Source organism: Oncorhynchus tshawytscha, linkage group LG11 (assembly GCF_018296145.1).
Source record: "Oncorhynchus tshawytscha isolate Ot180627B linkage group LG11, Otsh_v2.0, whole genome shotgun sequence".
NCBI classification, from domain to species: Eukaryota; Metazoa; Chordata; class Actinopteri; order Salmoniformes; family Salmonidae; genus Oncorhynchus; species Oncorhynchus tshawytscha.
The window spans coordinates 53,036,934-53,051,723 of NC_056439.1; the positions used below are offsets into that span (position 1 = coordinate 53,036,934).

Sequence of the window (14,790 nt, forward strand, 5' to 3'; positions counted from 1 at the left end):
TGGGAACCATATTTAGGTAGCCTGGGTTTCACTGTGTGTTTGTGGGTGATTGTTCCTGTCTTAGTGTTTTGTATTTCACCAGATAGGCTGTTTCGGTTTTCATTATTTAATTTTGTTAGTTTTGTAGTTTCTGTATGTATAGGTTTTCCTTCATTAAAATATATCATGAATCATCATCACGCTACATTTTGGTCCGATCCTTGTTCTACCTCTTCGTCAGAGGAGGAGATAGAAGAGAGCCGTTACAATGTGTAATGTTCTTAGCGTGTGTATTGTTCTTAGCGTGTGTATTGTTCTTAGCGTGTGTTTCATGTGTTGTGTTCTTAGCGTGTGTTTCATGTGTAGTGTTCTTAGCGTGTGTTTCATGTGTAGTGTTCTTAGCGTGTGTTTCATGTGTTGTGTTCTTAGCGTGTGTTTCATGTGTTGTGTTCTTAGCGTGTGTTTCATGTGTTGTGTTCTTAGCGTGTGTTTCGTGTGTATTGTTCTTAGTGTGTGTCTTATGTGTTGTGTTCTTAGCGTGTGTTTCGTGTGTATTGTTCTTAGTGTGTGTCTTATGTGTAACATTGAAATCACTCTATGGTTTCAGTACGCGCATACCAGAAATGTGATTCAGGTGGAGACATGCAGCGCACCGGGAGAAGTGTGTCACACCCACAGCGAGATGAGACATGCTTTTTTCCCCCAAACAATAAAATAGAGCCATAAAGTGTAATCTAGTCCGCATCCCAAATGGCACCCTATTCCCTATATAGTGCACTACTTTAGACCAGAACTCTATGGGGCTCTGGTCAAAAGTAGTGCACTATATAGGGAATAGGGTGCCATTTGGGATGCATTCCTTCCCTGTTGGTATCATCATCCCGGTTACCCTGGTAACTGAAGTGTTCTGAGGTGAACCAGAGCTGTAGTTCGTTGAAAGAGAGCCAATGAGGGCGTGACTAGATAACACTAGGCAGGTTTCCATTGACGTAGCTATATTCCACACACACAACAACAACAAAGAGGCAGATATAAAGAAATGTTCTAAAGATCGAAGGTTTCACCCGTCCAATTATTTCAGATAAACAGGAGTGCAAGTTTCAACCATGGCACGGACCGTGTGTCACGTGTCCTTAGGACCACTCATGAATAATGTGTCTGGCAGCACAGAGACTACAGGACCGCTCATAAATAATGTGTCTGGCAACACAGAGACTACAGGACCGCTCATAAATAATGTGTCTGGCAACACAGAGACTACAGGACCTCTCATAAATAATGTGTCTGGCAACACAGAGACTACAGGACCTCTCATAAATAATGTGTCTGGCAACACAGAGACTACAGGACCTCTCATAAATAATGTGTCTGGCAACACAGAGACTACAGGACCTCTCATAAATAATGTGTCTGGTAACACAGAGACTACAGGACCTCTCATAAATAATGTGTCTGGCAACACAGAGACTACAGGACCTCTCATAAATAATGTGTCTGGCAACACAGAGACCACAGCACAGGACCTCTCATAAATAATGTGTCTGGCAACACAGAGACTACAGGACCTCTCATAAATAATGTGTCTGGCAACACAGAGACCACAGCACAGGACCTCTCATAAATAATATGTCTGGCAACACAATAATAAGGTGATTGATGACATGACTGGATGGATTGTTATGTTGCTTCATAGACCTGGCTAGTTGTAATAATGCATTGTAGAAGTATGTGGTTGTGGACAATATTTAACAAAACGCACACAGACCTACTTCTTTACAGGACATATGATAACACAATCATTTGGGAAAATTGTTTTATTTAAGTTAATTTCTACAACAATCTATTTCAAACAACTAAATATGGTTTAAAGAGGATTTGACAGATTGTTTGAAAGGATTTACAGTCCTGTGATGTCGAGGGCTACAGTAGACGACAATATGTTGACCTAACAGCTAACACAGGCTAACACAAATACCATGCAGTAAGGTAGTATTAATTCTATAGGTGTTACAGAAGCAATGAACTGGGCACCCTGCTGTATCACAGGCACATATTAAAGACATTGCTTTTGTTTTGGTAATTGCTACTCTGGAAACCTGCACCGTCATGAACTATAAGGAATGTGTTTGTTTATTTTCAGGAACATTTGAAATGTTTTGATACACGTTCATCTCACGTTGGTATCTCGACAGACGCAGTCACAAATGCAGCATTTCATATTTCATTTACCTAAATCTAAAAAATATTGTGTTCCCAAGGGCAACGCAGTATAGTGTGTATATATATATATAGTCCATCAAATGGTTTGCTTAAGGAAATCAATCAATCAATCAATCATTAACATGGATTACATTCAGTAACTGTAGTCAAAATCACCCAGTCACAACCATAAACAGCTAATCTAGAGTGAAGGCACTTCACTTCGCGTAATTATTAAGGAGCAGGTGTTAAGTGTCCGAACATTCACATTTCACAAGGATCAAGATATCACCAAAATGCTCCACCTTCTACGACGCTAATACCCTGGCCCGCCTATCTTCACAATACCTTGTCTGACTAAACTGTGGGGAAATGGCCGTCTCAAATGACACACTCTTCCCAATATAGTCCACTACTTTTGACCAGAGCCCTGGTCAAATGTAGTGGACTATATAGAGTCTAGGGTGTAATTTTGGGACCCCCCCCGGGTCTGTTCCTGGTGTTATGCTACCTTAGTGAGCCGTAGGTCTCCAAAGACTCGCAGGGCGGTGAGAGAGGCCAGCGGAGACAGACGATGGGTGAAGCCACACAGGGGCTGGCCATCCACCAGGATACGGAACTGCTGGTGTTCACAAACTATCTCCATCTGGGGGGCGTGGACAGAGAGAGAGAGACAGAGAGAGAGAGAGAGAGGAGGGAGAGAGAGACAGAGAGAGGAGAGAGAGCGAGACAGAGACAGAGAGAGACAGAGAGAGGAGAGAGAGCGAGACAGAGACAGAGAGAGACAGAGAGAGGAGGGAGAGCGAGACAGACAGACAGACAGAGAGAGAGAGAGAGAGAGACAGAGAGAGAGACAGAGAGAGAGACGGAGAGAGAGAGAGCGAGACAGACACAGACAGACAGACAGACAGACAGACAGACAGACAGACAGACAGACAGACAGACAGACAGACAGACAGACAGACAGACAGACAGACAGACAGACAGACAGACAGACAGAGACAGAGAGAGAGAGAGAGAGAGAGAGAGAGGGAGGGAGAGAGAGACAGAGAGAGGAGAGAGAGCGAGACAGAGACAGAGAGAGAGAGAGAGACAGAGAGAGGAGAGAGCGAGACAGAGACAGAGAGAGACAGAGAGAGGAGGGAGAGCGAGACAGACAGACAGACAAAGAGAGAGAGAGAGAGACAGAGAGAGAGACAGGGAGAGAGAGAGAGCGAGACAGACACAGACAGACAGACAGACAGACAGACAGACAGACAGACAGACAGACAGACAGACAGACAGACAGACAGACAGAGACAGAGAGAGAGAGAGACAGAGAGAGGAGAGAGAGAGAGAGAGAGAGAGAGAGAGAGAGATTATAATGAAGAGCTTGGGCAGGGTCAAAGCAGGAATAAACATAAATCAGTTACGTGTAGGAGTGTTGGAATAATAAACACACTATTGGATGGGCAGGTATATATATATTAGTGTAGGCCTGTCTATAACTGTAGACATATCTAATATTATAGGATGACTGTAGACATATCTAATATTGTAGGATAACTGTAGGCCTTCTAATATTGTAGGATGACTGTTGACCTATCTAATATTGTAGGATGACTGTAGGCCTATCTAATATTGTAGGATGACTGTAGGCCTATCTAATATTGTGGGATGACTGTAGACCTATCTAATATTGTAGGATGACTGTAGACCTATCTAATATTGTAGGATGACTGTAGACCTATCTAATATTGTAGGATGACTATAGGCCTATCTAATATTGTAGGATGACTATAGGCCTATCTAATATTGTAGGATGACTATAGGCCTATCTAATATTGTAGGATGACTGTAGGCTGTACCTTGACCTGACTGTGACTGTAGCATGACTGCTGGCCTGTGTTTGACTACTGGCCTGTGTTTGACTGCTGGCCTGTGTTTGACTGCTGGCCTGTGTTTGACTGCTTGCCTGTGTGTGACTGCTGGCCTGTGTTTGACTGCTGGCCTGTGTTTGACTGCTGGCCTGTGTTTGACTGCTTGCCTGTGTGTGACTGCTGGCCTGTGTATTAATGTAGGCTGACATGTATGACTGCTGGCCTGTGTGTGACTGCTGGCCTGTGTTTGACTGCTGGCCTGTGTATGACTGCTGGCCTGTGTATTAATGTAGGCTGACATGTATGACTGCTGGCCTGTGTGTGACTGCTGACCTGTGTATGACTGCTGGCCTGGGTATTAATGTAGGCTGACATGTATGACTGCTGGCCTGTGTGTGACTGCTGGCCTGTGTATGACTGCTGGCCTGTGTGTGACTGCTGGCCTGTGTATGACTGCTGGCCTGTGTTTGACTGCTGGCCTGTGTTTGACTGCTGGCCTGTGTATGACTGCTGGCCTGTGTATGACTGCTGGCCTGTGTATGATTGCTGGCCTGTGTTTGACTGCTGGCCTGTGTATTAATGTAGGCTGACATGTATGACTGCTGGCCTGTGTATGACTGCTGGCCTCTGTATGACTGCTGGCCTGGGTATTAATGTAGGCTGACATGTGTGACTGCTGGCCTGGGTATTAATGTAGGCTGACATGTATGACTGCTGGCCTGTGTTTGACTGCTGGCCTGTGTATGACTGCTGGCCTGTGTGTGACTGCTGGCCTGTGTATTAATGTAGGCTGACATGTATGACTGCTGGCCTGTGTGTGACTGCTGGCCTGTGTATGACTGCTGGCCTGTGTGTGACTGCTGGCCTGTGTATTAATGTAGGCTGACATGTATGACTGCTGGCCTGTGTGTGACTGCTGGCCTGTGTATGACTGCTGGCCTGTGTGTGACTGCTGACCTGTGTATGACTGCTGGCCTGTGTGTGACTGCTGGCCTGTGTGTGACTGCTGGCCTGTGTATGACTGCTGGCCTGTGTGTGACTGCTGGCCTGTGTATGACTGCTGGCCTGTGTGTGACTGCTGGCCTGTGTATGACTGCTGGCCTGTGTGTGACTGCTGGCCTGTGTATTAATGTAGGCTGACATGTATGTATGATTAAGCCCCATAAGTGTTACATTTGGTTGAGATCTGGTGACTGAGACCGCAACGGCATATGGTTTATATCCTTTTCCTGCTCATCAAACCATTCAGTTACCACTCGTGGCTTGTGGATGGGGGCATTGTCATCCTATGGAGGCATCGCCATGGTAGCTAAAATAATGTCCTGCCCAGCATTTCTATACATGACTCTAAGCATGATGGGATGTTAATTGCTTAATTAACTCAGGAACCACAGCTATGTGGAAGCACCTGCTTTCTATATACTTTGTAGCCCTCATTTTGGCAGTTACCTGTATGTATTAGTGTAGATCTGTGTATAAGTGTAGATCTATGTATTAGTGTAGATCTGTGTATTAGTGTAGATCTGTGTATTAGTGTAGATCTGTGTATTAGTGTAGATCTGTGTATTAGTGTAGATCTATGTATTAGTGTAGATCTGTGTATTAGTGTAGATCTATGTATTAGTGTAGATCTGTGTATTAGTGTAGATCTATGTATTAGTTTAGATCTGTGTATTAGTGTAGATCTATGTATTAGTGTAGATCTGTGTATTAGTGTAGATATATGTATTAGTGTAGATATATGTATTAGTGTAGATCTATGTATTAGTGTAGATCTGTGTATTAGTGTAGATCTATGTATTGGTGTAGATCTATGTATTAGTGTAGATCAGTGTATTAGTGTCGATCTATGTATTAGTGTAGATCTCTCTATTAGTGTAGATCTCTCTATAAGTGTAGATCTATGTATTAGTGTAGATCTCTCTATTAGTGTTGATCAGTGTATTAGTGTCGATCTATGTATTAGTGTAGATCTCTCTATTAGTGTAGATCTCTCTATTAGTGTAGATCTGTGTATTAGTGGAGCTCTCTCTATTAGTGTAGATCTGTGTATTAGTGTAGATCTGTGTATTAGTGTAGATCTATGTATTAGTGTAGATCTGTGTATTAGTGTAGATCTGTGTATTAGTGTAGATCTATGTATTAGTGTAGATCTGTGTATCAGTGTAGATCTATGTATTAGTGTAGATCTGTGTATTAGTGTAGATCTGTGTATTAGTGTAGATCTGTGTATTAGTGTAGATCTGTGTATTAGTGTAGATCTATGTATTAGTGTAGATCTGTGTATTAGTGTCGATCTGTGTATTAGTGTAGATCTGTGTATTAGTGTAGATCTGTGTATTAGTGTAGATCTATGTGTTAGTGTAGATATGTGTATTAGTGTAGATCTCTCTATTAGTGTAGATCAGTGTATTAGTGTAGATCTGTGTATTAGTGTAGATCTATGTATTAGTGGAGCTCTCTATATTAGTGTAGATCTGTGTATTAGTTTAGATCTGTGTATTAGTGTAGATCTATGTATTAGTGTAGATCTGTGTATTAGTGTAGATCTGTGTATCAGTGTAGATCTATGTATTAGTGTAGATCTATGTATTAGTGTAGATCTGTGTATTAGTGTAGATCGGTGTATTAGTGTAGATCTGTGTATTTGTGTAGATCTGTGTATTAGTGTAGATATGTGTATTAGTGTAGATCTGTGTATTAGTGTAGATCTGTGTATTAGTGTAGATCTGTGTATTAGTGTAGATCTGTGTATTAGTGTAGATCTATGTATTAGTGTAGATCTATATTTTAGTGTAGATCTGTGTATTAGTGTAGATCTATGTATTAGTGTAGATCTGTGTATTAGTGTAGATCTGTGTATTAGTGTAGATCTATGTATTAGTGTAGATCTGTGTATTAGTGTAGATCTATGTATTAATGTAGATCTGTGTATTCGTGTAGATGTATTAGTGTAGATCTATGTATTAGTGTAGATCTGTGTATTATTGTAGATCTGTGTATTAGTGTAGATCTGTGTATTAGTGTAGATCTATGTATTAGTGTAGATCTGTGTATTAGTGTAGATCTGTGTATTAGTGTAGATCTATGTATTAGTGTAGATCTATGTATTAGTGTAGATTTGTGTTTTAGTGTAGATCTATGTATTAGTGTAGATCTGTGTATTAGTGTAGATCTGTGTATTAGTGTAGATCTATGTATTAGTGTAGATCTGTGTATTAGTGTAGATCTGTGTATTAGTGTAGATCTATGTATTAGTGTAGATCTGTGTATTAGTGTAGATCTATGTATTAGTGTAGATCTATGTATTAGTGTAGATCTGTGTATTAGTGTAGATCTGTGTATTAGTGTAGATCTATGTATTAGTGTAGATCTGTGTATTAGTGTAGATCTATGTATTAGTGTAGATCTGTGTATTAGTGTAGATCTCTCTATTAGTGTAGATCAGTGTATTAGTGTAGATCTGTGTATTAGTGTAGATCTATGTATTAGTGGAGCTCTCTCTATTAGTGTAGATCTGTGTATTAGTTTAGATCTGTGTATTAGTTGTAGATCTATGTATTAGTGTAGATCTGTGTATTAGTGTAGATCTGTGTATTAGTGTAGATCTATGTATTAGTGTAGATCTGTGTATCAGTGTAGATCTATGTATTAGTGTAGATCTATGTATTAGTGTAGATCTGTGTATTAGTGTAGATCTGTGTATTAGTGTAGATCTGTGTATTAGTGTAGATATGTGTATTAGTGTAGATCTGTGTATTAGTGTAGATCTGTGTATTAGTGTAGATCTGTGTATTAGTGTAGATCTGTGTATTAGTGTAGATCTATATTTTAGTGTAGATCTGTGTATTAGTGTAGATCTATGTATTAGTGTAGATCTGTGTATTAGTGTAGATCTGTGTATTAGTGTAGATCTATGTATTAGTGTAGATCTGTGTATTAGTGTAGATCTATGTATTAGTGTAGATCTGTGTATTCGTGTAGATGTATTAGTGTAGATCTATGTATTAGTGTAGATCTGTGTATTATTGTAGATCTGTGTATTAGTGTAGATCTGTGTATTAGTGTAGATCTATGTATTAGTGTAGATCTGTGTATTAGTGTAGATCTGTGTATTAGTGTAGATCTATGTATTAGTGTAGATCTATGTATTAGTGTAGATTTGTGTTTTAGTGTAGATCTATGTATTAGTGTAGATCTGTGTATTAGTGTAGATCTGTGTATTAGTGTAGATCTATGTATTAGTGTAGATCTGTGTATTAGTGTAGATCTGTGTATTAGTGTAGATCTATGTAGAAGTGTAGATCTGTGTATTAGTGTAGATCTATGTATTAGTGTAGATCTATGTATTAGTGTAGATCTGTGTATTAGTGTAGATCTGTGTATTAGTGTAGATCTATGTATTAGTGTAGATCTGTGTATTAGTGTAGATCTATGTATTAGTGTAGATCTGTGTATTAGTGTAGATCTCTCTATTAGTGTAGATCAGTGTATTAGTGTAGATCTGTGTATTAGTGTAGATCTATGTATTAGTGGAGCTCTCTCTATTAGTGTAGATCTGTGTATTAGTTTAGATCTGTGTATTAGTGTAGATCTATGTATTAGTGTAGATCTGTGTATTAGTGTAGATCTGTGTATTAGTGTAGATCTATGTATTAGTGTAGATCTGTGTATCAGTGTAGATCTATGTATTAGTGTAGATCTATGTATTAGTGTAGATCTGTGTATTAGTGTAGATCTGTGTATTAGTGTAGATCTGTGTATTTGTGTAGATCTGTGTATTAGTGTAGATATGTGTATTAGTGTAGATCTGTGTATTAGTGTAGATCTGTGTATTAGTGTAGATCTGTGTATTAGTGTAGATCTATGTATTAGTGTAGATCTATATTTTAGTGTAGATCTGTGTATTAGTGTAGATCTATGTATTAGTGTAGATCTGTGTATTAGTGTAGATATGTGTATTAGTGTAGATCTATGTATTAGTGTAGATCTGTGTATTAGTGTAGATCTATGTATTAGTGTAGATCTGTGTATTCGTGTAGATGTATTAGTGTAGATCTATGTATTAGTGTAGATCTGTGTATTAGTGTAGATCTGTGTATTAGTGTAGATCTGTGTATTAGTGTAGATCTGTGTATTAGTGTAGATCTATGTATTAGTGTAGATCTATGTATTAGTGTAGATTTGTGTTTTAGTGTAGATCTATGTATTAGTGTAGATCTGTGTATTAGTGTAGATCTGTGTATTAGTGTAGATCTATGTATTAGTGTAGATCTGTGTATTAGTGTAGATCTGTGTATTAGTGTAGATCTGTGTATTAGTGTAGATCTATGTATTAGTGTAGATCTGTGTATTAGTGTAGATCTGTGTATTAGTGTAGATCTATGTATTAGTGTAGATCTATGTATTAGTGTAGATCTGTGTATTAGTGTCGATCTGTGTATTAGTGTAGATCTGTGTATTAGTGTAGATCTGTGTATTAGTGTAGATCTGTGTATTAGTGTAGATCTATGTATTAGTGTAGATCTATGTATTAGTGTAGATTTGTGTTTTAGTGTAGATCTATGTATTAGTGTAGATCTGTGTATTAGTGTAGATCTATGTATTAGTGTAGATTTGTGTTTTAGTGTAGATCTATGTATTAGTGTAGATCTGTGTATTAGTGTAGATCTATGTATTAGTGTAGATCTATGTATTAGTGTAGATCTATGTATTAGTGTAGATCTGTGTACTAGTGTAGATCTATGTATTAGTGTAGATGTACACTACCAGTCAAAGGTGTTAGAATACCTGCTCATTCAAGGGTTTTTCTTTATTTTTTACTATTTTCTATTTTGTAGAATAATAGTGAAAACATCACAACTCTAAAATAACACATGTGTAGTAATCATGTAGTAACCAAAAAACAAATCAAAATATATTTCATATTTGAGATTCTTCAAAGTAGCCACCGTTTGCCTCTATGACAGCTTTGCACCCTCTTGGCATTCTCTGGCTGGGAGCAGACATATCTAGGCCTGTGTATTAAACAGCTCCCAGACATATCTAGGCCTGTGTATTAAACAGCTCCCAGACATATCTAGGCCTGTGTATTAAACAGCTCCCAGACATATCTAGGCCTGTGTATTAAACAGCTCCCAGACATATCTAGGCCTGTGTATTAAACAGCTCCCAGACATATCTAGGCCTGTGTATTAAACAGCTCCCAGACATATCTAGGCCTGTGTATTAAACAGCTCCCAGACATATCTAGGCCTGTGTATTAAACAGCTCCCAGACATATCTAGGCCTGTGTATTAAACAGCTCCCAGACATATCTAGGCCTGTGTATTAAACAGCTCCCAGACATATCTAGGCCTGTGTATTAAACAGCTCCCAGACATATCTAGGCCTGTGTATTAAACAGCTCCCAGACATATCTAGGCCTGTGTATTAACGTATTTATGATTGTAGAACTATATTCATAAATGTACCGTCCCTATGAGTGTAGTAGGCTTTATACCTTGAAGGGCTCCCCAGCAGCAAAGGGGAAGAATGACAAGGTGTTCTCTGATGTCCCCCAGTTCCCAGCCAGACGGGCGTTCCTCTGCACAGCTTTAGCCAGGAAGTTGACCTTTAACTGCAAACCCACGTCTCCCTCAAAGTCCTCTTCCACTGGATCACTGGACAGGGACACCACCATGCTAGGCAGAATAAACAGTGGTGCAGATGTAGAATTCAGGCAAACAATCTAAACATTGTTGATTTAAAGACTCAGTCAAAAACCATTCTGTCAAAACACATGATATTCCTGCGTTATATATATTTATTACCCACATTATGAGGTTGTAAAATAGCACTGTGAAATTGTGAAAATTATATATATATATATAAAATATATATAAAATAATGCTGTTTAAATGTAAGAGCTGTTTGTAAAGACTGTATGACGTTTCAACCTGTTTTGTTGGGATGGACTTTTGGCCTGCCTGGTGACATCACCACAGTAAATTAGTTAATAGACCAATAAGAAAGAGAGTTCCAAACCTCTCTGCCAATAACAGATAGTTTTCAGTTTTTCCCTCCCCACTCAGGCCACTCCCAGACAGTCTAAAAGCTAAATTATTGCTTGAGAAATGGCTCTTTGCAAAGAAAACAATCACGGTAAGGTTAACCACAAATTATTTGATGTTGACAATAAAAAACAGCAAAGAAAAGGCAGCTACAGAGAGATACAATAGTGACATCGTCTGTCTATTTGACATTACCACAAGCTGTGAGTACAGTACCAGGCTACCGTAATCAGATAGGGCTGAATCATTTACAGAGTAAAGTATTTCAGGGCAGGCCACAAAGGATCAAAACACTATAGTGACTTTAAAATACAAACATTAGAACTGAGATTGTTTTATATTCTTCGTCATCCACTCCATCCCATAGATAAATAGGGGATAAATGATCTTATCTCCGCACAGAGCTCCTAGCAGAGAGGTCAGCTCACCGAACACTTCATGGGTTCTGACATTTTTCCCACGTATCGAATTAAACAATACATTAGTCAATTAGAGAAATATTCCCGACGACAAAGAGAGTGAAGAAAGATGTGAAGAAAGAGAGTTAAAATCCTGTTGCATGGTTGCTAAACCAGAAAGCTCAAAAGCTTTACATGGAATTATATTCTACAATTTGCACTCTTAGATATTTATTTTCTCTTGCAGTATTCTGAAATTGCCCAGAGCTATAGGATCTCGATATAGCAGTATCTTCAATCCCTCCTGATCTCAACTCAACTACACGGTGTGATGCGCTGCACAATCCTCCCATTGTCTCTGTGCCTGCCTTGACGGTGGACTTGCAAATGTCAAACGCAGACGGTCCATTCATTCACTCATGTCACACTCAGATTTAAAACGGTAAATTAAACAATTCATTTCCTTAGGCTACAGAAGAGACATTGAAAGCAGGTGTCTGTTTACCAACCTCTGAGGCTTCTTGTTAACAATACCCATGACAACCAGTCTCATCGTGGGCCGCAGCCCACCTTTTATTGTCCCGACATATTCCTCCTGAAACATAGTGGCTGGAAATAAGGCTACATGCAACATATACATCATATTATTCTTAGATATCACCACATTGGCTAGCTGAATGACAGCCGCCGTTGACAATACATTGTTTCTTTATCGATTAGAAGGGGGTTCTTTGAAATAAGTGAAATAGCTGATCAGTCTTAATTGATGATTGATTTTCAGAATTCTAAGAATGCTCCAGGCGAACTTTAGCACTAAACAACAGGCTACAATTCAGTATGCACTATTACTGCTTCCAATTATTCCATTCGGGTAGATGGATTTCATTCTTATTCAATATAATGTAATTGTGTGAATAAGAAAAAAACAGTTGCATTCAGTTGTTTTGTGATAACCTAATAATCTCATTTGAAAAATCACGAAATGACAATATACGTCAATCTAAAATAAAAGTGTAATCCAACCAAAGCAATAGGAAAAACCAGACTAGGTTACTTACATTTTCTTTCTTGTTGTCCTTTTCTGCCATTCCCCCTCTCCTTTCTTTCAATGTGTGATATCTGCACCGGGTGGTGTTGGGAGCGTGATGCCAAGAGGAGCTCGAAATACTATAGTAGAGCTGGCAAACCCCGCCTTCCGCTCGTTGTCATAGCGACAGGCTCCTGATAAAATAAGTGGCACTGAATGATGGTTATCAAATATTAATGTGATGAGGGTGCACGATCCCACTTATCAAGTGTGAGACCCTTTCATTCCAATAGGGTATTTAAAACAAATTTTAAAATAATGCTGTTCACTCATAACATAAAATAACTCCCAAATCGGAGATTTTCCCAACCTGGCAACCATTATAATAAAATAATTGTTACTCAGATTTGAGTAAGCTTAGGTTAATGGTGAATATATACCTTGCACAACATTAATAGCCTATAATATGATAAAGAAACTCAAGTCTGATGATGAGCTTTCTTATGGTTGCCAGTTTGGTTTGGGGAAAACTCCCCCTTCCCATACCCAATTCTTTAAGTTTAAGAAAAGGCCTAGCCTACTATTAGCCAATATTGGACAATATATAACACATTTGTATGGCCACTCGGGCCATAGAGATAGATAGAGAACTCTAGTGCCCAAAAGCCTGTTTTAGCATGGGCAGAGCCATTGAGGACTTTCACCATTTTGAAGTAGTCAACTGGGTGGGACACTAGAGCTAAGTAGAGGACCCATCTTTATGTCTGTGCCATTATAGCGTCTGTGACAACATGGGCAGCTCCATTGAGGCTACAGCCCATGGGAATACCCACCAAGGTGACAACTTTGACTACTTTAAAATGGTGGGAAAATGGGCGAAACCCTCAATTGCACTGCCCATGCTAAAATGGCCAGCAGCGTTGCAGTTCTTGACACAAAACGGTGCGCCTGCTGCCTGGCACCTGCTACCATACCCCGTTCAAAGGCACTTAAATATTTTGTCTTGCCCATTCACCCTCTGAATGGCACACGTACACAATCCATGTCTCAATTCTCTCAAGATTTAAAAAATATTATTTAACCTGTCTCCTCCCCTTCATCTACGCTGATTGAAGTGGATTTAACAAGTGACATCAATAAGGAATCATAGTTTTCACCTGGTCAGTCTGTTATGGAAAGAGCAGGTGTTCTTAATGTTTTGTGCGCTCAGTAGTAGATGATGCCCTCCATGGCGCTTGGGCGTCACTAATTACCACAGCTACAAAGTCATAATTATGGGTAAACGATGTATGTTTCTACAATTATTTTCCTAACATCTGATGTTAAACCTAACCACACTGCTAACCTTATGCCTAACCTTAAATGAAGACCAAAAAGCTGTCGTTTTTGTTTACATTTTTTTTTTATCGATATAGCCAAAATGATGCGATGTCAATATAATGATGGCCTGAGCTCACCGAAAGGCGAGCTTGTGTGTAATTTGTTTTACAATGCACTGATGTATTGACATATCCGAAGGCGGCTGGGCGGGTTATACGCTTTAACGCCACGCTCAATTACAATGTCTCTATTTTAGCGTTTTATCGCTGGCGCTGTAGTCACCCAAAACAAAACGCTTATTTGATTTGTACAATGTAGCTAAGGGATGAGGCTTTATCGTACATGTTAAATTAGACCAATTCACCCACTTATGGAAACACAACATCACTATCAACAAAAAAATAATTGGAGATATGGACTATCCTGCAAGCGTACAGCCACTACTCTAAACCTGTACCAAATAAGAAACTCTGTGGCTGTACTGTCTTTGTTAGAAAGGCGACACCCCAGATGATCCATAAAAAAAATCAGATAGTCTAGTAGCGACTCTAACAATGATGGAAAAGGCAGGCAGAATCAGGTGGGACCATTCTAGCCAATGAGAGGGCAGATAAGCGTGTAAACAAAAGGCACGTAGGGGTTCCCACTATTTACCACAGCCACAATGTCAACAATGGCTAAATCGTACAAAATGTATGGGGGGGGATGCTTTTTGTTTTTAATTTAAGGTTAGGGTTAGGCATAAGGTTATCAGTGCGGATAAAGGTGGGTTTAATATCACATTTTAGAAATAGGTGGGGTTGACGACTTTGTGGCTGTGTTAACTAGTCACGGCCTAGCCCAATATTGGACTAAAGGAGCCTAAAACGTCACCGTACACCAGTGGCGGTTGGTGCCGTTTAAGATTAGGGAGGACGATTATTATGACCTATTAATCATGGGTTTATCTCTATAGC

General features: G+C 39.4%; 1 protein-coding gene across 1 annotated transcript; it reads right to left on the reverse strand.

Moving 5' to 3' along the window:
- Nucleotides 1–1,778: 1,778 nt before the first annotated feature.
- On the reverse strand, nucleotides 1,779–12,641 carry si:ch211-10a23.2 (Galectin-related protein A-like). Its single transcript, XM_024404698.2, has 4 exons — nucleotides 12,546–12,641; nucleotides 11,997–12,082; nucleotides 10,540–10,720; nucleotides 1,779–2,824 (listed from the first exon to the last, which is right to left on the reverse strand). The coding sequence occupies exons 1-4, from the start codon at nucleotides 12,573–12,575 to the stop codon at nucleotides 2,681–2,683; spliced, it is 441 nt and encodes a 146-aa protein (XP_024260466.2). The 5' UTR covers nucleotides 12,576–12,641; the 3' UTR covers nucleotides 1,779–2,680.
- Nucleotides 12,642–14,790: the final 2,149 nt, after the last annotated feature.

What these genes read in the sequence shown, in the direction of transcription:
- si:ch211-10a23.2 (XM_024404698.2), bottom strand. Translation starts at nt 12,575, where the DNA reads ATGGCAGAAAAGGACAACAAGAAAGAAAAT. An exon ending in AGGACAACAAGAAAGAAAAT is followed by an intron (nt 12,083 to 12,545) that starts GTAAGTAACCTA and finishes ACTATGTTTCAG; the next exon opens with GAGGAATATGTCGGGACAAT. An exon ending in GTTAACAAGAAGCCTCAGAG is followed by an intron (nt 10,721 to 11,996) that starts GTTGGTAAACAG and finishes TATTCTGCCTAG; the next exon opens with CATGGTGGTGTCCCTGTCCA.